General features: G+C 39.7%; 5 protein-coding genes across 8 annotated transcripts; 4 read left to right on the top strand and 1 right to left on the bottom strand.

Moving 5' to 3' along the window:
* Nucleotides 1-1,833: 1,833 nt before the first annotated feature.
* Nucleotides 1,834-5,130, bottom strand: rpl14 (ribosomal protein L14). Its single transcript, XM_029514276.1, has 6 exons — nucleotides 5,077-5,130; nucleotides 4,453-4,554; nucleotides 4,259-4,353; nucleotides 3,668-3,767; nucleotides 2,388-2,441; nucleotides 1,834-1,929 (listed from the first exon to the last, which is right to left on the bottom strand). The coding sequence occupies exons 1-6, from the start codon at nucleotides 5,077-5,079 to the stop codon at nucleotides 1,870-1,872; spliced, it is 414 nt and encodes a 137-aa protein (XP_029370136.1). The 5' UTR covers nucleotides 5,080-5,130; the 3' UTR covers nucleotides 1,834-1,869.
* Nucleotides 5,131-6,795: 1,665 nt separating this feature from the next.
* LOC115051165 (uncharacterized) lies at nucleotides 6,796-10,672 on the top strand. Its single transcript, XM_029514492.1, has 5 exons — nucleotides 6,796-6,911; nucleotides 7,034-7,056; nucleotides 7,158-7,281; nucleotides 9,418-9,588; nucleotides 9,789-10,672. Exons 1-5 carry the CDS (start codon nucleotides 6,906-6,908, stop codon nucleotides 10,506-10,508), a joined length of 1,044 nt encoding a protein of 347 aa, XP_029370352.1. The 5' UTR covers nucleotides 6,796-6,905; the 3' UTR covers nucleotides 10,509-10,672.
* A 1,382-nt stretch (nucleotides 10,673-12,054) lies between these two features.
* On the top strand, nucleotides 12,055-15,369 carry LOC115051342 (uncharacterized). Of its 2 annotated transcripts, XR_003841268.1 has the most exons (4): nucleotides 12,055-12,677; nucleotides 12,764-12,902; nucleotides 13,009-13,176; nucleotides 13,358-15,369. XR_003841268.1 is itself a non-coding variant. In XM_029514738.1 (3 exons), exons 1-3 carry the CDS (start codon nucleotides 12,852-12,854, stop codon nucleotides 14,030-14,032), a joined length of 894 nt encoding a protein of 297 aa, XP_029370598.1. In that variant the 5' UTR covers nucleotides 12,055-12,851; the 3' UTR covers nucleotides 14,033-15,369. The 2 variants fall into 2 exon arrangements, 1 of the variants encoding a protein (XP_029370598.1); XM_029514738.1 differs by having other exon boundaries at nucleotides 12,055-12,902.
* A 145-nt stretch (nucleotides 15,370-15,514) lies between these two features.
* On the top strand, nucleotides 15,515-18,094 carry LOC115051343 (uncharacterized). 3 transcript variants are annotated; one of them, XM_029514741.1, is made up of 6 exons: nucleotides 15,564-15,709; nucleotides 16,318-16,347; nucleotides 16,850-16,902; nucleotides 16,989-17,368; nucleotides 17,468-17,596; nucleotides 17,854-18,094. In XM_029514741.1, exons 2-5 carry the CDS (start codon nucleotides 16,334-16,336, stop codon nucleotides 17,579-17,581), a joined length of 561 nt encoding a protein of 186 aa, XP_029370601.1. In that variant the 5' UTR covers nucleotides 15,564-15,709; nucleotides 16,318-16,333; the 3' UTR covers nucleotides 17,582-17,596; nucleotides 17,854-18,094. The 3 variants fall into 3 exon arrangements, with proteins under 3 accessions (XP_029370600.1, XP_029370601.1, XP_029370602.1); XM_029514740.1 differs by lacking the exon at nucleotides 16,318-16,347 and having other exon boundaries at nucleotides 15,515-15,709; XM_029514742.1 differs by lacking the exon at nucleotides 15,564-15,709 and having other exon boundaries at nucleotides 15,717-16,347.
* Nucleotides 18,095-18,210: 116 nt separating this feature from the next.
* LOC115051341 (uncharacterized) lies at nucleotides 18,211-21,032 on the top strand. The gene is made up of 5 exons (XM_029514737.1): nucleotides 18,211-18,792; nucleotides 18,935-18,948; nucleotides 19,041-19,155; nucleotides 19,254-19,427; nucleotides 19,982-21,032. Exons 1-5 carry the CDS (start codon nucleotides 18,790-18,792, stop codon nucleotides 20,600-20,602), a joined length of 927 nt encoding a protein of 308 aa, XP_029370597.1. The 5' UTR covers nucleotides 18,211-18,789; the 3' UTR covers nucleotides 20,603-21,032.
* The last annotated feature ends 417 nt before the right edge of the window (nucleotides 21,033-21,449 follow it).

Raw genomic sequence — 21,449 nt, forward strand, 5'->3', positions numbered from 1 at the left:
GAGATTGGCAAGAAGTCCTACCGGAAACGTTCCTTTAAAATAAAAGCATCGAGCCGTGAAACGCAATTGTGAAGAGTTAACTCACGTTTCAGCTTTAAAATCTGATGCTATTGCACGTTCTGCACAATAAATCGACACATACTCAGCGCGAACATTAGCATATGTGCTTGCAATTTCTCATTACTTTTTGTAATTAAATGTTTTACATGTTTTACATGACTTCCCAAATTCCTGAATCATAATTGATTCAAGAAATGAATGGCGTTCACTGAGTCATCGACATCAACATTTATCCTATTTTACCCTTGAAAGAGAAGTATTTATGTATGAAACCAAACAAGCCTGAAATTGAGCTTTGTAGTAATTAATAGCAAACACAATTTTAGGCTTCTTCTTATCATTATTATTACTATTATTGTTGTTGTTACTGCTGTAATAATAAAAGTAAATAGTATTATTATCGTCATAATAAATGCCTTATTTTCCCTATTCGTGGCGTAAACCGCGTGGAGCTTTTATGTTGAAGGACTGCGTCTCCTTGTTCTGGGGTCGTTATTGAAACTTGACAGCTCTGTTACCACTGCGCTTCAGTGCCGTTCATCTCTGACGTCAAAGCTACGCTCAGAGAAAAGCGTGTTTATCAACACTAAATCATCTATTTCTCTCCCGCTGAGCCGGCTCCATGCTTGGGTCACATTCAAGGCCTTTAACACAACATTGCACTTTCTCACTGTGTTGTTATTACATGGTTTGGGCTACAAAGGAACAATGGCTCATTATCAGACCTTACGCATCCTGTGTAAACACAGGCAGCAGGTCAGCCTCTCCTGCACTCACCCATGATCTGCTTTCATGTCCCAGCCTGCCAGAAAAGGCATCCAGGGCCTGGGGATTGGTGCTGGTTGAGTGGGGGGGTGTTGGCATTAACTCCGTGTCCCTGTTCTCTGCACCGCACCAGCTGGACAATGTCCAAGTGCGTTGCGTAACATTCACCAGCTCCTCTGTAGAACATGTTTGGCTGCTCACAGGATCTCCCACCATGCTGATTTGTACCAGCCAGGACTGAGCCGCAGGCTGCACCGCTGCCCTTTGGATTGCTCTTCAGTCTGGTAATTATTAATCTTCCTCCTCTGTCGGAACCAGGAAACAGACAACTTCCCAAAGTGTTTGCCGCCATGAGGATACAGCAAGTGAAATCCACTTGCAGACATCTGAGGGTCTATTACCTTAGTATTCTGTCCACTTCAGGAAGAAAGACAAAGGGGTCAAGCTCCACTATTAGCTGTGACTGCCATCTAGCGGATGAATGGGTAAAAAACTGAAGAAAAAAAAAAAAAAAAGCAATTGTACTTCCAATTGGCAATTTTAGCTAAAGTGCGTCATGTTCTCACTAAAAATGTTTCCAGGGCCGATCCAACATCCTGGTGGATTTAGGGCATGGGCCAAGACTACCAGGACAACAGCCAAACAGACCCCTCTCCATCAAGCTTTTTAATTGTTCACTTCTGATCTGCAATCTTGGACTATGGCCATCTGAAGCTTAGTTTCAAGGTTTGTACAGAAACTTTGTCCTGTTCTGTCAGGACAAAGGCATATCAACTCAAACAATACTTACTTATTCACACATATACTTGTATACTTATGTATAATTGGCACTGCTTCAAACGTATTGAACAGTGGTTCATACACATTAGACATTGTATATCATATTAATACAAATTAGATATTTGGAAAGATGATAAAGTTTATTAATTTCGTAAATACACCACAATCATCTAAATTGAGGTGTTAAACTTTTTACCGTATTGCCATAGAAATGAGAAGACACTGATGTACAACTGAACAGGAAGTTTATTTTGTGAAAACCATTCACTTCTTTGCTGCCTCCTTCTGGAGCTTCTTCACCTCATGCTTGATGATTTTGTTCCTCTGCAGAGACAAGGAGAAAAGGTGCATTCATTAAAAGATGCTCAGCGACTGCTGCAGGGTCGCCACACTTCACACAGAGTAATGGACACTTTAAACTCAAGTGTCACTGGCTGTAAAATCAAGCTGCAGCTCAGAAAGTTAATCACTTTTCATTTGCCTGCCAAAGAATGAGCAGCGACAATGCTCCTGGCTGAAACTAATGCTCTCTCACTGGTACAATTAAATCAAAACCACCCATCATTAAATTTGTTTGCTTCAGCACTTTAGTCTGATTACGTTAAATCTGCATTTACTTACGCACAACAGGCTCTTTCTTACAGAGCAAGTTTAACACAAGTCAAGAATATGGTCTACATCATTAAGTACATATTAACTACAGTGATGATGCACCATATTAAACTGATGTTGCATTAATTCAACTGACCAGATCAACATTTTTGTGTTTCTGTTGCACTTACCATCCTCTTGGCCTTCATCACCTTGTAGCGGTCAAAGTCAGACATTTTGGCCCTCTGCAAAGTTCACAATGAGAATGTCAGAGGTAAACCTTGGACAGATCACTTTTTTTTAAACCCAAGTTGACCTAGTTTGTGTCATAAAGAGAATGAACAGTGGCCGTATTTGAGTGAAAACTGGTGTGCTGTGTTGGTTCAAAGCGCAAAAGGTGGAGCAATAACAACAACACTGAATATATCCAGTGCTCATTTTACTCGACATGCCAGTTCCTGTGAAAAAATGTTTTGCTGTGGAGTAAATTAAAGTTTAATTTTTTTTGACGTGTACAAAAGCAAGATACCCCACATGTCAGTGTGTACTGATTAAGGCTGCTTTGCATGGGGTGCAAAGCTACTTTTCCCTATAAGATAGATGCTTTACATCATAGCTTTTTAAGTGGTTTGTCTCCTCTAAACGAATCACTATTCCTGAAAGTATCGAGTGAAACTAACATTTATGATATCAACACTGAGCAAAAAAAGGCAGATGCTGTACTTCAATTTATTATGGATCGGACCAGTGGTCTTTAGAGAGACATAATTTGGTCGTACTAAAGCCTAGAAGCAATCAGCCCAGATGTGACTAACCAGCTTCACACAACAAGCGTTTGCTCTGTAAAAAGAACAAACAATTCTGGGGGAAAAAGGACTATTTCCCACTTCAACTTCATACTTGGAGGCGGTTGCATGAGAAATAACAGAAAACTAGGAGCAAAAGTGATTTGCTATCTGGTCAAATGCTACACACTGGTGTCAAAAGTACTTTGCAGCTTGAAGTTGAGCACTAAGACTTTAGAGTGCTTTCTTGTACAACATACCACTCAGATGCTCAGATTATTCACACCAGTGAGTCAGGAGGGCATATCCTCACCTGATCAACTGCCAACTTTATGACCAAAACCACTTTGGCATAGTTATTATACAAAAGAATGAACGGACAAGTCAAGCAATGGACAGTACTCAAATTATATGTATGTGCACATGGTCCAGGAGAATACTGTCAATCTGCAGTCATGTCACAATAAAGCCAATCCCATCATACTACAATTAATCTACGTATAAAGGCACATTTTATCAAATCATGCTTCATCTGCATTGTATCTCAAAACAAAAAACTCTATTTTATGGAAGCCAAATAATCCAGAGGAACCAAAGTTGTAAAAAAGTTATGTTAACGATACAGTTTATCATCATACCCTCTAGTAATAACATGTTAATAACAGAAGCTGAAACTTAGCCTTTACCTTCTGTCTTGCCTCAATCTTCTTGGCCCAGCTGCTTTGTTCCCACTTCTCGTTGACTTGGGCCTTTTCCCAGGCTCTTCTCACAAACTTCTGACGGGCACTGTGAACCATAACACAGAATGAGCGTTTACAAAGATGCCACAGATTAAGTCCCATCACATATATACAGTTCATAAAAGACCCTTGTTGCCCTTCTCGGGTCCTGTTTAAAGGGTTAGGGTTGTGTGGTCAGTGATCCAAATATTAGCCCATGCACAGTTTTAGAGAACTACGGTGTTACAAGATCATGATTTTGGATGGACTATTGTACATGCGGAGATAAAATCCATCCTAAAGAACAATGAGAAAATGGTGTGAAATAATGTGTTTTACGGTATCGAGACATTGGCAGATTAATGTTACTTTAGTTTAACATGGTAGTATGAGGAGAGAACAAGAGTATTTACTTTTTGTGGTTGTCCAAAATATATACACTTTTTGCTCGACTTTATGCAAATCAAACACCAGGAGCAAGCATAAAGAGTGAACTATTCTCCTCTTAGATCGTTTGCAGTATTTGGGCAGTATGGTCTGACCACTGTCCCCACTCACCTGTGAGGTACTTTGATGACATAGTCTGTGAGCTGCATGCACTTGAAAGGCATGGCTTGCCTCTTCACTCCTGTGCAGGGACCATCAACAAGAGCCTGGAAGACACAGGACACAAGATTCAGTATCAATAAAACCAAAGCAAGATTTACTTTAACAAATCCATATATATATATATATATATATATATATCTTACCCTGTTTTGGTCGATGACATCTACGATGGCCACCAGTTTGCCAGCATGGGGTCCGAAAGAGATGTAGGCAACACGGCCGATCTCAACGAAGCGCTTGAACACCTGAGAGAGTCATCGGGAAACTATACATCAGCACAAGACAGCTCAAACAACAGAAGAAGCACAGCAGGTCGGCCTGATGCAGGCGGACTGCTCGGCTCGATGTGCTGAGCAGCAGGAGCTGATCGTACTCCGACTAGCTAACGCTAATTAGCAACCCTAACGCTAGCGATCTCACAAATGGGACTATATTCAGCAGTAGGCCTAAGATGTATTTACATGCAGCAGCAGAGCAAACGCTGGTTAATGTCTGTGTTGTGAAGGTAAAACAAATGAACCAGATTAGCTTCGCCCAGCGCTCCATGGCCTTCTCCGTCTAAGGGACCACGTTGTAGTGCGGCCAAGAGCCGACATCTTATACACTCTAAGATAAAACTTAAAATATGCGCTACTGTATCTGTAGCACTCCATAAACATGCACACGGGTATGTTATCAACACACGGGGTCGTCGTGTTTTCCAAAAAAACGAGACATAGTAAAAGAAATTCGACTTGGAAATGTCTAAACCCTCATGGCGAACTCACCATGATGGCAGTCCGGGAGCAGAAAGGACGTTAGAGCTTCCGCCTGCCGCACATACGTCTTCCGCTTCGTGAGTGCGCATGCGCCCGGCGTAGTTTCCAGTTTTTCTATCAACACAGCAAAGTTTTAAAACTATTCCGATATTTTAGAGCCAATGACAAAGTTCCGTTTTGTGTGATCTACGTTGATGCAAAGTGTGCGGCCATTCAAAAACTGCAACATCATCTTTTGTCATGTAACATACCTGCCTGAAAAAGAGGGATATTTTCTGGGGTAGCGGTTAGAATGCTCTTCTCGCAACATCTTAATAAATTATTATTAAAAAGGATGCAAACAAAACGACTTTTAAAGAGCCTTAAGTCCATAGCTACAATAAAATGTGCTACAATGCACCTCCCATAATGACTCTACAGCCTTCTTGGGGCCAAATAAGTTTCGTATTAATTACAATACATAAAATACAACCATACACACATAATAACAACAATAATGGTATCAATCAATAATTAATTACAATCTCCAAAGTGTGTAACGTAAGTGTGTGTGTGTGTGTGTGTGAAGACAGCAGAAGCAGTAACAAAAAGAGAGATGGATGTCGCAGCAAAAATCTCCAAGACCCCCCTAAACAGTGCATCAATAGGCAGTGGAGGTGCCGAGTCCTTCCCGATGTAACAACAGGCTTACAGAAAACTGCAGCACCTTTACACAGCACTTTCCCATTAAACAGCAATGTATTAAGCACTATGTTTCACACAGTTAGCGTGGCTGCTGCCGTCACACTGACGCTCGACAGACTTTACAGACTGGTGGTAAGGACTGACCTGGCTCACGATAACATGAATGTGTCACCCCATGCGGATTGGAATTTAGACACATACTTTTTGTTTCGCTTCGTCTCTCTTATTTTGTGTAGCCCGGGAATTGACGTGAGCTTGGACTTGTGTATTGACGTATGACGTATTTTGGGTGGGTTGGCAGGTTGTCAGGTACCACAACACGTGAAGCACCAATTTGACTCTTATCACTTTGAAATTGGGGAAATGTAGGATAAATTACAAATCTGGAGCAGGGCTTAAAAACGGGTGACTCCCGCATAATTTGGCAGGAACACCTAGGAATGAAGGAATGAAGTAAAATCATCTTTCTATCATACGCCCTTGTTTCATAGGATACTAAAAAGCATCCATATATGCACCCATGCATAATAGTCAACCTCAAACTGATCAGCAGCTAATATAAAGCCATCTGATTGGTTCATAGGTGTTGTATAATGAGCGCTATGACATTGAATTGCTATTCACAGACCCAGATCTCTCCCAGTGAAAAAAGGCGATGAAATTAAAGTATATGGTAGATCATCTTATTCATAGAACTCGCCATGGAGTCAGCCAGGTTTTCTAAAACCAATAGCTCACAGTCTGTGATGAGCTTTTAATATTACTAATAAAGGATTGTTTGGCCTGACGCAGGCCTGACATAACAGGAGAAATAGCTGAAGTAAGCCTCAAAGAAAAAAGGGCAAAGTAATTGTGAATTACATTGAATTTTGCTTCTTGTTGTTGTTTCCCATTGTTTAGCTGCATTCCTATTGAATTATTATTATATCATCATCTTTAAAAGCTTCTAATGTCAGCCTGTCATACTTCAGGAATTTTCAATATCTGGGTTTCGTTTCCACTGGTGTGGAAAAGAGACAAACTGGTTCTAGAACATTTTTCTAAGGAAACAATAGTCATGTAATACATATAGCAGAGGCAAATCATCTCACATCAAGAAAACAAAACAAAGAATTAACTTCACTCTTGTAGCCATTTTCATTTGCTGAAAACTTATGACAGTGAGTAGATGCACTTTACTTTGTATATGATGATTCAATTCTACTTTGCTCACTTAACCTCCTTTGTTGTTTTGAAATGTGTAATATTCTGTTGTGCCCTTTTTTATTTCCAATAATATCAGCCGACGCCAGAAAGAAATTTCAGGTGAGTCTTTTGTTGTCTGAACTAACTGACATAATCATGAGACGTTAACAATGTACTCTGCTTTTCAATAGTTTAAAAACCTCTTATTCTAATTCTTTCAGCCATGAAGAAGGAAATAAGAAAACTTTTTTCATCAGGAATTCTGGGATAATTATCAAGAAAATGTTGGACCTGGAGCTGAATTTTTGCAACATTTCAAATTATTGGATGATGCTAGTGGATGAGGTATTTCTTCTGATGACATCTTTTCTCTTTCTCTTTTTTTGGCAATAATATTAGAATTAGAATCAGCTTTATTGGCCAAGTACGTTCACAACATTTTGTGAATTTGGCTTTGGCAGGTGGTGTCACTCACAGAATGGACAGCAGCAATATGCTAAAATCTAAATCTAAATAATAGAGTATATACATATAAATATACATTTATGCAGAAAAATAAATATATACACAATTGGTGCAAAGTACACAATGTAGAATAGATTAAATGTGTGTCCATAGTCCATAGTTCAGCTATTTACTGAGGTTATTGCAGTAGGAAAGAAACTGATTTTGAGTCTGGAGTCTGTAGCGCCTGCCGGAGGGGAGGAGGGAGAACAGTTTGTGTCCAGGGTGAGTCGGGGTCTCTAATGATGTTCCCTGCCCTCTTCCTGGTTCTGGAGGAGGGCCGTGGGATTCCAGTGATGTTTTCAGCAGTTCTAACTGTGCGCTGCAGCGTGTTTCTGTCCTGCTGTGTGGCTGCTCCGAACCACACATTGATGGAGGTGCACAGCACAGACTCAGCGACAGCAGTGTGGAACTGGATGAGCAGCTCCTGAGACAGGCCATGTCTCTTCTGCTGTCGCAGGAAGTACATCCTCTGCTGAGCCTTTTTCAGGATGCAGTGGTTGTTCGTCTCCAGTTCAGGTCCTGAGAGATAGTAGTTGCCCGGAATTTGAAGGACTTGACGGCTGATACTGGGCTGATGTTGATAGGGAGAGGGAGCAGTGGCAAGGGCTGTCTCCTGTAGTCCACTGTCTTCACCACAGTTTTGAGCGTGTTCAGCTCCAGATTGTTCTGGCTGCACCAAAGCCCCAGCTGACTCGTCTCTGTCCTCGATCAAGCCAATGACTGTTGTGTCGTCTGAAAACTTCAGGAGTTTGACAGCTGGGTGCTTGGAGGTGCAGTCATTGGTGTAGAGGGAGAAGAGCAGTGGGGACAGGACACAACCCTGGGGGGCGTCGGTGCTGACAGTCTGTGTTGTTGAGGTGGCGTCTCCCAGCCTCACCTGCTGTCTCCTGTCTGTCAGAAAGCTGGTAATCCACTGACAGATGGACAGAGACACATTGAGGTGGGAGAGTTTGGAGGAGAGTATTTCAGGGATGATGGCGTTGAATGCTGAGCTGAAATCCACAAACAGGATCCTTGCGTAGCTCCCTGGGCTGTCAAGATACTGCATCATGTAGTGTAGTCCCAGGTTGACAGGATCATCCACCGACCTGTTTGCCTGGTAGGCAAACAGCAGGGGGTCCAGCAGGGGTCCTGTTACAGTCCTCAGATGGCTCAACATGACGACAGACATTAGAGCCACCGGTCTGTAGTCATTCAGTCCTGCGATAGAGGGTTTCCTGGGTACTGGGATGATGGGCCTGGTGCTTTCTTGACTTTCTGTTCCTGAAACAGCTGGCTCACCTCCTCTTCAGGTGTGACAGGGCTTGCGGTCATGCTGGTTTTGGATGAGAGATGCAGTAGAAGTTGTTGATATCATTGACCAGGTCTTTGTTTGGGAGTGTCCTTGTATCATTGAATTGAATGGAATATATTAGATATATCTTAGGAAGATATATCTTCCTATGTTGTATTAATCATATATATCACCCATGCATGATATATCACATAGGAAGATATATCTCTTTGTATATTACTTTTATTTGGATATTAGAAACAGTTTAAATCAGTTGTTGACTTTACACTGTATTGCTTTACACACTGTATAAAAAGACATACAACATTTTTTCACACTGTCTGAAATTCATTCAAACTAAAATTTTCCTTCTTTAGTTAAATTGGGATTACCAAAATTATTTCTATATGCTGAATACCAGAAAAATTAGAGAGAATTTTTAAATTACTTTCTTCAAAGTCAGAAATTGACATACACTAAGAATAAAATACGTTTATACAAAGCCCAGATAATGAGGGCATCGTCTTCTCTCATATTTTTTCAAATTTAGACAGTCAGACAGTGAAAAAAAAGGTTATGTGTCTTTTAATATATTCAATGTGAACTTTTGTTTTCAACTGTAAATTTCACATTGATCTTTATTGTGCTATGAGGGATTTATTCAAGTATCAAATCTCTCTATGTGTCTTTTGACATTACAGGCCCTCCACAGCATCTTTTTTTTGGGAGCAATCAACGAACCGCCATGTTCTCCACAAGAGATTGTGGACAACGAAAGATTGGCTGAGTTGAAAGACCGTTTCCCAAAACCTTTCACCTGCTACAACTCTCAAATACCCAAGCGTTGTCCAATGTCATGCTTGCTAGAAATGGTAAGGTTTAAGTTTATATAGATATTTAGGTAGGTCTCCGTGTAATAAAAGCACATTACCTTCTGCAAAAAATGTAGATTTATAAAAAATATAATGTTTCAGTTCATGATTATTCGAATCCTCAAACAAAAAGCATTACTTAATTAATAATCCTGCATGTATGGGAATTGTAGTATTGTGATATTTGTTGGTTCTTGCAGATTGTTGAAGACATTGGACAAGAGAATGAAAGCAAAATAAAGAAGGAGATGCGGCTAATCTGCAATGAATTGATGAGCGATCATAAAATGAAAATTCTGTCCTCGTTCACCATCTGTGTCTGTCAGAAGGACCTAAATGACCCAAATTCAGTCAGATATTATGGCATCTCCATGTCCACTTTTAGCGGCATTTCTGGGAAGATCATGGTGGCTGCCTCCTGCTTGGCGACCTGGCACAGTAATGTTGCTGATGCAGTCATGACCTGTATTCTGAGAGAGGAACAGGAACAGTTACATGGAACAATCACGATTGAAGAGCAAGGGGAGCCCAAGATGTCATACTTTGATGGTACCATACAGCTTCCTCTGAATGTAAGGTGCCAGGCTTATAAGATCAGCAATGGAGATGAACTCTCTCCTTGTGTGTCATGTGTTGAAATGTTTAAATTTAACATACCTGGAAAGGGTAATTCATCATATGGCAACTGTGCTGAAGTTGGGAGCCTGAGTAACCTGCTTAAACATGAGGAACATTTTAAAAATGAAGTACAACAAATATCTCCCACATGCACCCCTTCAAACAGAGAGAGGGCTAAAACCGATGTTATGAAACTGCTTAAAGATTTACTTGGCAAAATAAAAAACAGGTTTAAATGGGATGATAAATTCTATACTCCTGAAAATCATTACCCCTTGGTAAATGGCGAAAACTCAGAGTGATCTCTTAGATTCCAGAGATACTTTTTGAAAAAGCTTTTTGCTAAGTTTATAGGCCCAAGGTCAATTATTTGTTGACATTTGCTGATTTTTTTTTTATTGTTGCTCTGCAACACTTTGAGATTGTTGAAATGTAAAGTGCAATACAAATAAAGATATCACATCTCTCCCGTTTTAGCCGCTCTTCACTGGCTGCCAGTAAAATACAGAGTAGAATTTAAAATCCTTCTGTTAACACAGAAAGCTCTTAATGGCCAAGCTCCATCATATCTCAGAGAGCGCATAGTTCCTCACTGTCCTAGCAGGCCACTCTGCTCTCCAGATGAAGGTTTACTTGTGGTTCCTAGAGTCTCCAAGAGTAAATCTGGAGGCAGATCTTTCAGTTATCAGGCTCCTCTTCTATGGAACCAACTTCCAGTATCCAATATCGGTCCGGGGGAGGACTCTTTAGCAATTTTCAAGACCAGGCTTAAAACTTTTCTGTGTGACAGAGCTTAAGGTTAAAAAGTCAAAACTCCTTGCTGATATAGGCTTAGACTGCTGGGGGAAGCATTGAAAACCTCTCTCTCTCTCTCCCTCCTTCCCCATTGCATGTCCCGACATAACAACAACCATGTTTCTCCGAAGTCCCTGTTTCTCCCAAATTTAAGCATGTGCAACTATTTACTAACCATGTTTTCCCAAAGTCTCTGTCTCTCCCAGTTTCTCTCCTCTCTCTCCCTGTCCCCATCCTACAGGTGTTGAATCGCTACACCCATGTTCCTGCAACGCCTGCTGCTCCCAAATCTTCGTGAACTCCATTCAGCATCATTTCTATGAACTTCATTCAGCATCATACCTTCCTGCCCGACCCCACCCACCCTCCCACATCCCATCTCCCTCTCCCTCTCTCTCTCTCTCGCTCTCTCTCCCTCTCTCTCTCCCAATCTCAACCCAACCGGTCGAGGCAGATGGCCGTCCCCCCCCTGAGCCTGGTTCTGCCCAAGGTTTCTGCCTCTTAAAGGAAGTTTTTCCTTGCCACTGTTGCCAAGTGCTTGCTCATCGGGGGATCTGTTGGGTCTCTTTAAATCATTTTATAAAGAGTTTGGTCTAGACCTGCTCTATGGAACTTTGTTATGATTTGGCGCTATTCAAATAAATCTAATTTGATTTGATTGTGACTGGCATTATGTTGTGGCAATTGTTCAGACACACTGTTGTTGTCAATATAACTATGGAAGTCATCCGTCTGTAAGCCCTGCATGTCCAGTTTAATTTTATTTTTTATTTATTTTATATTCATATTCTGCTGGTCAGTGCTAATTAACTAACACAAACCAACTTCTAATACTAGAACTAACTTAGCTGGGCCAAGAAGATCATTGAGGCATGTCCTTAGTTTGCAAGCTAAAGCAGTACGTCTGTAAGTCCATGAACTGTATCTTATTTAAAATAGTACAAATTACAAGTTGTATTGGAGTATTCACTAGACTTCGCGCTCACATATATATATATATATATATATATATATATATATATATATATATATATACATCAAAAGCAAATGAACTCAGGCAATTATTAAAGATAATCAGCAGAAGAGCAGAAGTTTGAAACATTTAGTATGAAATTGCTATAGCTTGAAATATTAAGTCAAAAAAGGAGTTTAAAAAATTGGTTACACTGTATATTATTATTTTCAGTATATTATTTTCAGCCATGTATCCGTGAGGTGGCGGAGGGTTCTGAAGCCAATCCCAGCTGACATTCTGGACATGGATGGTTTTCTTTGCCAGTTTTCATTTAACATGATGAAAAAAAACATCATCCCAAAGTTTCTTTCCTCATACAGGTGGTTAAATGTGTCATTATTGCATGAGCTCTTCAGCCTCCGATAAAACCATATATAGAAATATCCTGCACACAAGACAAAGAATGTCGTCTAGCACTAAACACAGGTTGGGTTCATAACAAAAAGGGGGCGTAGTTAACTTCTTTCAGTTTCATTTCTTTAGTTTCAACTTACGATGGTGAGTAGTTGCTTTCAGGTTGTTTACATTTTTGGAGTTTTATATCTTAGTAAATAAATTCTATATAGCTTATTTCATTAACATGAGTGTGAATTATTTTTGTCTTGTAATGTGTCTTCTATTATTTCTAATGATATCAGACTTCTAGAGGAAAAAGAAAAAGGTGAGCAACTAATTTACTGTACGGCAGAAGGTTAAAGTTGCATTCTGATGTTCAATTCTCAATTTTTCTGTATTATGTTTTTATAGATTGCGTTTTTGTGAAGAAGTACCAAATGAACCAAATGAAGGAAAGCTCAAAAATTTCATAAAAAATTCTCAAACAATTCTCACTGAAATGTTGGAGCTGAATAAACAAAGGACAGATACAACAGTATTAGTGGACGAGGTTTGTCTGACAAATCTTCTGTTTTTGGCTGTACCATTCTTGTAATACATTGTAGAAAACTATATCTCTGTGTGTGTGGTGTGTGATTTGTGTTTTGGTGTTACAGATTCTCCACAGCATCTTCTTTTTGGGAGCGATCAGCTATCCACATTTTACCCCAGAGATGATTGTAGGAGAGAAGGTGAATCCTTTGAAAAGTAACTTTCCAAGACCTTTTGACCTCTATTCCTCTCAAGTACCCAAACGGTGTCCAATTTCATGTCTGCTGGACATGGTAAGAGTCATGATTGTATATAGAAGTACGTAGAAAAACGTAGATACAATTTGTAAAAATGTGTGGATTTACCACATCACTTAAATGAACTGAAAAGTTACAATTTATGATTACTGGATTTGTCAAAAAACTCAATGAATAATCCTGCATGTGTTGGAATAACATTTGTTACTGCTTGCAGGTTGTCAAAGTGACTGGACAACAGAATGAAACAGAAATAATCTGTAAGATGCATGACATCCTTGATAAACTGGAGAGAGAAAATAACGAGAAGACTCTGATCTCGTCCACCATCTGTGTCTCTCAGAAGAAAAACGAACCAACGTCAGTCCGATACTACGGCGTCTCCATGTCAACTTCTGGCCGAAATCCCGGGAAGATCATGGTCGCGGCCTCTTGTTTATTTGCCTGGGACAGTCATGTTGGTGATGCAGTCATGACCTATATTCTGAAAGAGTTTGACAACACAAAGTCCAAGAAGGCAAAGGAGTCCGAGACATCATCTTTTGATGGAACAATCAAGGTTGCAAAGCATCTCGAGTGCCAGGCATATAATATAACCAGAAAAGAGAAAATGCCTCCCTGTAAAGCATGTGCTGAATTATTTGGTCTCGTCACAAATGAAAAAAATGGGTGGGATTATGGCAACTGTGCTGAAGTTGGGAGTATCAGCAACTTGCTTAAAAATGAGGTAGAGGTAAAAAATCAAATAAGTACAGCACCAAATGGGCAGCCAGATGAGATAAGGAAGGAGGTTATAGGAAAAATTACGGCTCATCTTAAAAACCTGCTTAAAACAGTGAAATTTAAGGAATGGAATGGTGGGGTCTACACACCAAGTGAAAGGAATTCTTAGATATAATACTAAATGGTAAATATTCTTTGTGGGGTATAAAGCAGACTTAAGTTTTTTGTTCTAGTGTCTTTGTTGTAGTGTCTCATTTTGTTCAATATTATGGGGGAAACCAAAGACGTTGTGCATGTTTATATGTGACTTTTACTTTGTAATTTGTTACACTGCACGTGCACAGAAATGTCAAGTAGATTAGCATAAGTTTTTCCTTTAAAGCTTGAATTTTACTTTATCATTTAGTTCAGTGGCATGAATTCTCTGGTAATTCTCTTGAATAATGAAAGTCTCACATCAGATAGACTCTTGGTAACAAAAGGAATGCAAACTCGGCATTATCAGAGTTCATAAGGTAGTCAGTTCTTGTCAGTTTCCTAAAACAATGACATTCCTCTTAATTTAGTCTCAGATTAATTCATGAATTTAAATGTAAATGACGGTGATGTTGGCCAGAAATGCTGTTATCAATGATGGTAGCCCATATTTACATAGGATGTGAAATTAAATGCCTTCTGTAGGTGCCAGCAATGTCACGGGCTTGTGGTGTTTATTGAGGATGCATGGGTTTCTGAATGACTTGTCACATACGGGGATTTGTCACATGGTGTAGGTGTTACGTCAGCAATACTATTATCAGCTGGTCTTCTGCTGGCGGGTTTTTTGGAATGAGAGGGTGAGGGGGGAAGTTCTACTTTTGCTGACCGATGTCACAGCGCCATTACATCACTTTTCTTTGCTTCATATCGCCTTTTACTTGCTTTGACATTTTGGTGCTCATACAAGATGCTTTGGAAGTGATCGTCCCAATGTTTGTGTTTGAGCAGCAATAAATGTGCAAAAGGTAATATGTCTCGGAGCCGTGATTCCTCACCACCATCGTGTCTGGCAGGTAATCGCCTTTCCCTTTCTTAGCCTCTCTGCGACTATATTTTTTTGGACCCTTCGGATAGTCGCTCAATACCTTCTTTTAAATAGTTTTCAAAAATTGTTTTATATATTGTATTAGTGGATAGAAGTGTGTTGTCATTTCTTTGGTGTAAGAATATGTTATGTTATGTATGTTAATGACGATGTACATTGAATTGATTTATCTTTCTCATTACCTATATACACAAAGAAACTTTAAAACGCTCTGTTGTTTAAGTCTAGAAATTTTGAAAAACAGGGCCACTCCAGTTTCCCTTCATGATGATGAATTGTGATTCTATCTTTATTTTTAATTGAAACTTTCGGTTGGATCATTTGACATGCATTTGTGATTTTGCATTGTATGTATTTCAACTTTGGGTGTAGTTTTCATATAAGCCTCTTCTAACCACACCTCAGATACATTATTATGTATTTTTTTTTTCTCCTCACCCTTCTCTATGTATTTTTTCATGTGGGAAACAAATAAAAAATGAATCAAATAAGGTCAACGTGTGCCATTTGAGCCACACTGTGCGTCTTCATTGTTGGCTCTAATCGATCACGTGATTGTGGCGAACGCCAGACCAGCTTGTCAACCAACACGTGATCTTGCGGACAGAAGCGGGGGCGCAGTGCGGGTCTCCTCCGTCCCGCCTGAGGACACCGCAGAGCCGCTAACCAGCCGACTGTGCACACGGAGAATATCATGCACAGGGTCGGCTGTCGGGCCCTGAACGCATCTCGTTTCTGCGGAGGGCTGTGTGAAAACCTGTGGTAGGTGATGACGGAGCAAACACCGGTTAGGTTGGCCCGCGTTGTGTTTTCTACATTTATCAGATGCACTTTTTTCCAGATAGTTGTCAACTCTGTGCGGATGTGTTCACTGTTTACAGTGATCGTGTTATAAACGTCGAATACGTGTCTAACTGCGACATTGCTGTTGGTTTCGTTTTCGATCAGGCAGACACTGAACAAAGAAGGATTGTTAGGTTAAGACTGCGTGCATTTCAGCGGCAACGAACAAAGTGTAAAAGTTAAAACGTCTTCATTGATTATGATAGTTATAATAAAGAGCAAGCAAATATAATTGGTGGTATCTGATATCTTCTGATGTCGGTTGACTGACGTAGAACGGTAACTATCTCAAATTCTTGCAGTTTAAATAACATTTATTTATTCCAGCAGCATGCCGTCCATCTGATGGCTTTAACCACTTGTAGCCTTTTATTTTTGAGGGCACAATTGTATATATTTGGAGAATGACGATTATTGCAAAATCTCCATGCTTGCTCCATGTTATCTTGTACTTGTTTTTCTTCCAGTACAGAAGTTTTATTCTTTACTTCTGTAAAGCAGCAAGCAAACATGATTTCTTTTTTTAGGTGACAAAGAGCCAGGATGGCTGGAGTCAGGTACTTGCAAGCACCACTGACACTAAACAAAAAAACAACAGGTCACACAGTTTAGTCATATTTTGCGTTTGCATGTTAATTAAAGGTCCAGGTTGCTACATTTTGTATCGAACTGTAAATAATTTACATTTTTTTAATGTAGTAAAGTGTTTTGAGGAAATCTATCATCACCACTGTATAGTTGGGATCAACAGGATTCTCAATCTGCTGATTGGAATTGATCATTTGAACACCAAGCAGTGAAAAATTGCCCTGTATGTGATGGTGAAATTGAAATAAAAACAGGTAATACATATAATGAAGTTCTGTCCTTTAAAAAAAATAAAATCGGATGTCATGAGATTCTCTTTGTTTGATTGGGGAACAAAAGAATACTCCATTAACACGTTTTAACCTCCTGATTTGTGAATGACTAAATTGATTCCATTCTGTGTTTTGTATATGTGGCTATATGTTCACATTGTAACCATTTTCATAACCTTAGGTCTTCTCTGACTTTCAGTGTGGCCAGTCAGCTTGTTATGCCTGATTTTCAGCAGTGCAACAGAACTGAAGGTAGACAAACTTTTCCCATCACACCATGGTAACATTGTTATTTAGTCCTTCACACATTTCTACACAATTTTGATCTTGTGTTGCAGGTAGAGATTACCAGGCATTGGTGTCCCAGTTTGTGATCACAAATAAAAACAAGAAGATCAAATTAAAGAATCCAGCTGGCGCTATATTGAGGGTGGCAGGGCTTGAGGACACCATTTACAGAGGAAAAAATGAGGAGGTGAACGGATGGGGGAAATTCTACCTCCCTGAGATTGTAAACATGCAGGTCTTAGGTGTTGTGGAGGGCACTTCGTGCACATGTGACCAGCTTGTTCTGATGACCTGCGAGGACAAGAATCTGTATGCCTATGATGGAGAGAAGCTGCATCTGGTGGCTTCGAGCCTGCAGCAGTTAGATGAAAAGAAAATAGATTATCCTGCCTCCAAGACGTACTACAATGGGGAGGCCTTCCAAGATATGGTGAGAAGTTATGGTCATTCACAGGATTAGGAGTGCTAAAGCGATAGTGTGTGATCACCTGTACTGAGAACTGCTATTAATGTCCTCTGGTTCGTCTAGACTGAGAAGGACTGGGACGATGTGAGGTCGGGCCCTGTGGGCCGACTTTTGGAGCAAAAGCACCAAGAACTCGTGAAGGCTAATAAGTCTGCACTCTTGGCAAGCCTGAAATGAACGTCATACATACAGGTAGGTGTGTCTCTTAACATTATGGTGGAAGAGGGGTGAATATTTCAGGCATAACGGCTCCCGAAAGATAATAATGACTCTGACTCGCCACTCGGTAATGATCAAACCAGTCATGCCTAATAAAAAGCTGTTCCTGTCAAAAAGGGGTTTTGAAAACTCCTGGGATAACTTAACTGGCTCTCGGCTCTTTGTGTGTTTGAAATATTTTCTTTATAAAAAAGGTGACAGTCATCTGTGTTTTTATTTTTTTTTTTCAGATTCTGGTGTTGCCCAAAAGAAAGGACAAGTCTTCATGTCCTTCATTTTTAAGTAAATCATCATGAAATATTGCAGACTATGGGAGATGGCTGGAGGACACGGACCACGGGTAGGCCTGGAAAGCTTCACAATGAAAAGCTCCAACTCTGCCACTCTGGAAAAAAAAAGCTTCATATGTAAAACTGTCTTGATCAGGAAATAAAGCTTGACTACCTGTTGCCAGTGTAGTTCAGTAACGTACTTGGTTTTGTATCGTGTTTTTTTTTTTTGCCACCATTTGTAGAATTGCTGAATTCTGCGACAGTAAAATAAGTGATTTTAATAAGATCTGTCTGCACTGGTGTATTTTTCTTGCTCCCCAAGTAGAAATAATATATATATTACATTTCATATCTGTTCGATCTTACAATCCAATGATACAATAATAATAAACACTCAACAAAATGGGCTGAATGATACAAACTATTCTTTGTAGCAGAGTGGCATTATAGGTAACTGGATATGGATCTATCCATGTTAGCAGCTCTATTTGTAACTGACTTTGTACTGTAATGTTAATATTTAGCATAAAGAATTATATAAGTAATTTATCTTATATAACTAACAATAATCATCATAGGCCAAAGTTTTCAGCCTGAAGGGGAAACCTGGAAACCCTATAGAGTACATCTGATTAAGATGCCAGGAGGAATCTTACTTCATACTGAGGCAGCTTCATATTGGTCTCCTTTCAGCCAATGACATTTTTAGCACACAATTGTGCCATCTTTACTATATTCCAGTCATTAAATGAACCAGAATGACTCAACGGCAATCAATGTCCCTTAATCGGTGCATATCTGGATTTGCCAGAAATCACATGATCCATCTGTTTAAAGCTGCGCTTCCTAAGGAAGGGCTGTTTTTACTTTCTGTTTTGCTTTTCTGCCGCAGTCATGGTGAGTAGCAGTTTTCTAGCGCTGTCCCCTCTGCTGATCAAAACAGAACCGCTAAATTGTGGCATTGCAATTTTTATTTTGTATCTGCTATGTGTGAAATGTTTAAATATTCTCATGTATTTTCTCGCTCCGATGACTGCAGGCGGAGCGAACGAGGTGCGTCAGATTTTGCTTAACTTCAAATGAACAGTACTGTAATGTGGCTTTGTCTGTTTAGAAATATAATGCTTTTTACACAATTGCTTTAGAAAAGAAGAATATCTAAAAACTCAAGAGGCACTGAGAGGAAATGCCCTCAAGCTTATCACCGTAATGCTGGAATGGTCCAACAAGCCTCCAGGAAGTAAATACTTAGTGGATGAGGTAGGTTAAATTGCAGTGTCTCTGTTTCACACACTCATTTCCTGCAACCTCATTAGTAACTTTGCAATATCTAATGAATGTGTGTTTGGATCTGACAGATTCTTCACTGCATCTTCTTCTTGGGACAAGTGAACAATGTCCCCTATAGTCCTGAAAGTATCATTGGTGACGAGGAAATTTTGGAAAAACTAAAGGAGAGATATCCTCGGCCGTTTAAGTTCTACCTGATCCAGCTTCCAAGACGCAGTCCATTCTCCTGTGTTATGGACATGGTAAGAAAAGCACTGATTGCAAAGCAGGTAAACGAACAGCGTTCCTTTTATTTCACAGTTAAGTATTATGTAACGTGCTCTAAGTGGAAGACAGACACTAAAGCAAAACATATGTCCATAAAAACTTCTTTGGTCAAAAGTGAGATATTGTAACTGAATTCTAAAAGCATTGAGTGATGCTTGACTGTGGTGCTTTTAAAGACCCACAGTATGAAGGACATACATGTTTCATCAGCATTTGGATGCAACATATAGATTTAGGTTTAATATTTACATAGTGTTTGCTCTCCCAATGCCAACTTTGTTTTTCATTCAATATATGCACTTGAGAATATTAATCCATTTTATATACAAGGATGGCAAATGCAGCAGAATTTATTGATATTGAGGTTAAACTACTTAACACCGATGTATTTCTTATCACTACTTTTCCAACAGCTATCCAACATTTAGGCTAAACTAACATTTCTTTTACATTTTGGATTGAAAAGTAATTTTTTATTTAATTTTTGATGAGTGACAGTTTGCATATCAACATGTTTAACTGATTCCAGGTAGTTCAGCAGGAAGGACAAGAGAATGAAAATCGAATCTTGACGTGTCTGAGACAGCTTCTCACCGGTCTGGAGAAGAATTTTCTGGTCTCCACCACCCTCTGTATCTCCCAGAAAGCCAAAAATTCAGAAAGGTACTATGGAGTCTCCATGTCTACCACTGGTCCAAATCCTGGGAAAATTGTGATAGCTGCCTCCTGTCTGAGCAACTGGGATGATTATGTAGCTGATGCAGTGACGACCTACTATCCGGTGAAGCAGAAGAAGCCATTCTTTGATGGAACAATCAAGCTTCCACGGTATGTCAGGTGCCAGGCATTTAACATCAGAGAAAGAATAACACTGCCCCCTTGCAGGTCGTGTGCAAATTTGTTTGGTTTGTCCACAAATGAGGGAAAGGAGTGGGATTATGGCCACTGTGCTGAAGCTGAGAGCCTGAGCAACTTGCTTAAAAATGACAATGGAGTTAAAAGGGAAACAAGACAAGAATCTCCCACCTGCAACCCTGCAAACAGACAGCAGGCTATAGACAGCGTTCATAAAAAACTTCAGGAGGTGCTACGAACAGTTCAGTTTAAAAGGTGGGATGGTGAATTTTACAGCCCGCAAGTTACTAACTGAAATTAAGTAGTCACGATCTTTTATCATATCCGTTTGAACTCAATAAAAGATGCCCCATTCAGAATCAACACAGTTAGCTTTTAATACCTCAAACAGCTGATGCTCCAGCCAAATTTGACCTGTGTTCATGTTGTCACTAATAATCATCATGTCAATTGAATAAAGCAAATGGACGATGAAAAAGGTGCTGGTCATATTGATGTTAGTTAAATCAAATGTAACTGTACTCTTTCACTGTACACAGTAGTATTTTAAGTGTGCATAAGGGTGGAACAATGTATGAGGTCCTACAGTTTATCATTAAATTGGTTGATGGCATTTAAGATATAAACAGAAAAAAGTGTATGCTCATGTTGTAAATATTTGGGTTCTGATAAAATGTATAAGCTGAAAAAAAAAAAAAAACCCACACTGGGCAGAAAAATTACAGTTTTTTTTTCCCAAATAATAAATGGAACCCAATGAATGTAACTGAATGTCAGCAGTCTCGTCTTTCCTTCAGTAGCACATATTGACCACTAGGCGGCAGCACCAACATATTCAGCTGAATCCTGCCGGCTGTGGATCTTAAAGATCTTACTTAACCAACTGTCAAACTGGCCACTTCATATTCCAAGCGAGTTACAGCAAAACTGAATGTCCCATTTGGATTTGATTGTACTTTGGAAACACTGGGCTCAGTAAGTCCAGATACACAATGGCAGCACTTGAGTTGTGGTTTTGTAGCTCTACTTCATTGTGTTCTCCCTCCACCTTCACTACTTGAAAGGGCAGACCACTTCTGTCACACTGAACAAAGACAGGAAGCATGCTGTGGTCCAAAGTATAATTTAGCACGTTAAAGGAA

The sequence above is a fragment of the Echeneis naucrates genome, chromosome 11, assembly GCF_900963305.1.
Source record: "Echeneis naucrates chromosome 11, fEcheNa1.1, whole genome shotgun sequence".
NCBI classification, from domain to species: Eukaryota; Metazoa; Chordata; class Actinopteri; order Carangiformes; family Echeneidae; genus Echeneis; species Echeneis naucrates.

Coding starts and splice junctions, on each gene's coding strand:
- LOC115051341 (XM_029514737.1), top strand. Junction 19,156..19,253: donor GTAAATACTTAGTGGATGAG/GTAGGTTAAATT, acceptor TGGATCTGACAG/ATTCTTCACTGCATCTTCTT. Junction 19,428..19,981: donor TCTCCTGTGTTATGGACATG/GTAAGAAAAGCA, acceptor AACTGATTCCAG/GTAGTTCAGCAGGAAGGACA.
- LOC115051342 (XM_029514738.1), top strand. CDS start 12,852: ATGTTGGAGCTGAATAAACAAAGGACAGATACAACAGTATTAGTGGAC. Junction 12,903..13,008: donor CAACAGTATTAGTGGACGAG/GTTTGTCTGACA, acceptor TTGGTGTTACAG/ATTCTCCACAGCATCTTCTT. Junction 13,177..13,357: donor TTTCATGTCTGCTGGACATG/GTAAGAGTCATG, acceptor TACTGCTTGCAG/GTTGTCAAAGTGACTGGACA.
- rpl14 (XM_029514276.1), bottom strand. Junction 3,768..4,258: donor GTCATCAAAGTACCTCACAG/GTGAGTGGGGAC, acceptor TATGGTTCACAG/TGCCCGTCAGAAGTTTGTGA. Junction 1,930..2,387: donor TGATGAAGGCCAAGAGGATG/GTAAGTGCAACA, acceptor TTGTCTCTGCAG/AGGAACAAAATCATCAAGCA.
- LOC115051165 (XM_029514492.1), top strand. Junction 7,057..7,157: donor ACGCCAGAAAGAAATTTCAG/GTGAGTCTTTTG, acceptor TAATTCTTTCAG/CCATGAAGAAGGAAATAAGA. Junction 7,282..9,417: donor GGATGATGCTAGTGGATGAG/GTATTTCTTCTG, acceptor TTGACATTACAG/GCCCTCCACAGCATCTTTTT.
- LOC115051343 (XM_029514740.1), top strand. CDS start 15,642: ATGCACAGGGTCGGCTGTCGGGCCCTGAACGCATCTCGTTTCTGCGGA. Junction 15,710..16,849: donor GGGCTGTGTGAAAACCTGTG/GTAGGTGATGAC, acceptor TCTGACTTTCAG/TGTGGCCAGTCAGCTTGTTA. Junction 17,369..17,467: donor GGGAGGCCTTCCAAGATATG/GTGAGAAGTTAT, acceptor TGGTTCGTCTAG/ACTGAGAAGGACTGGGACGA.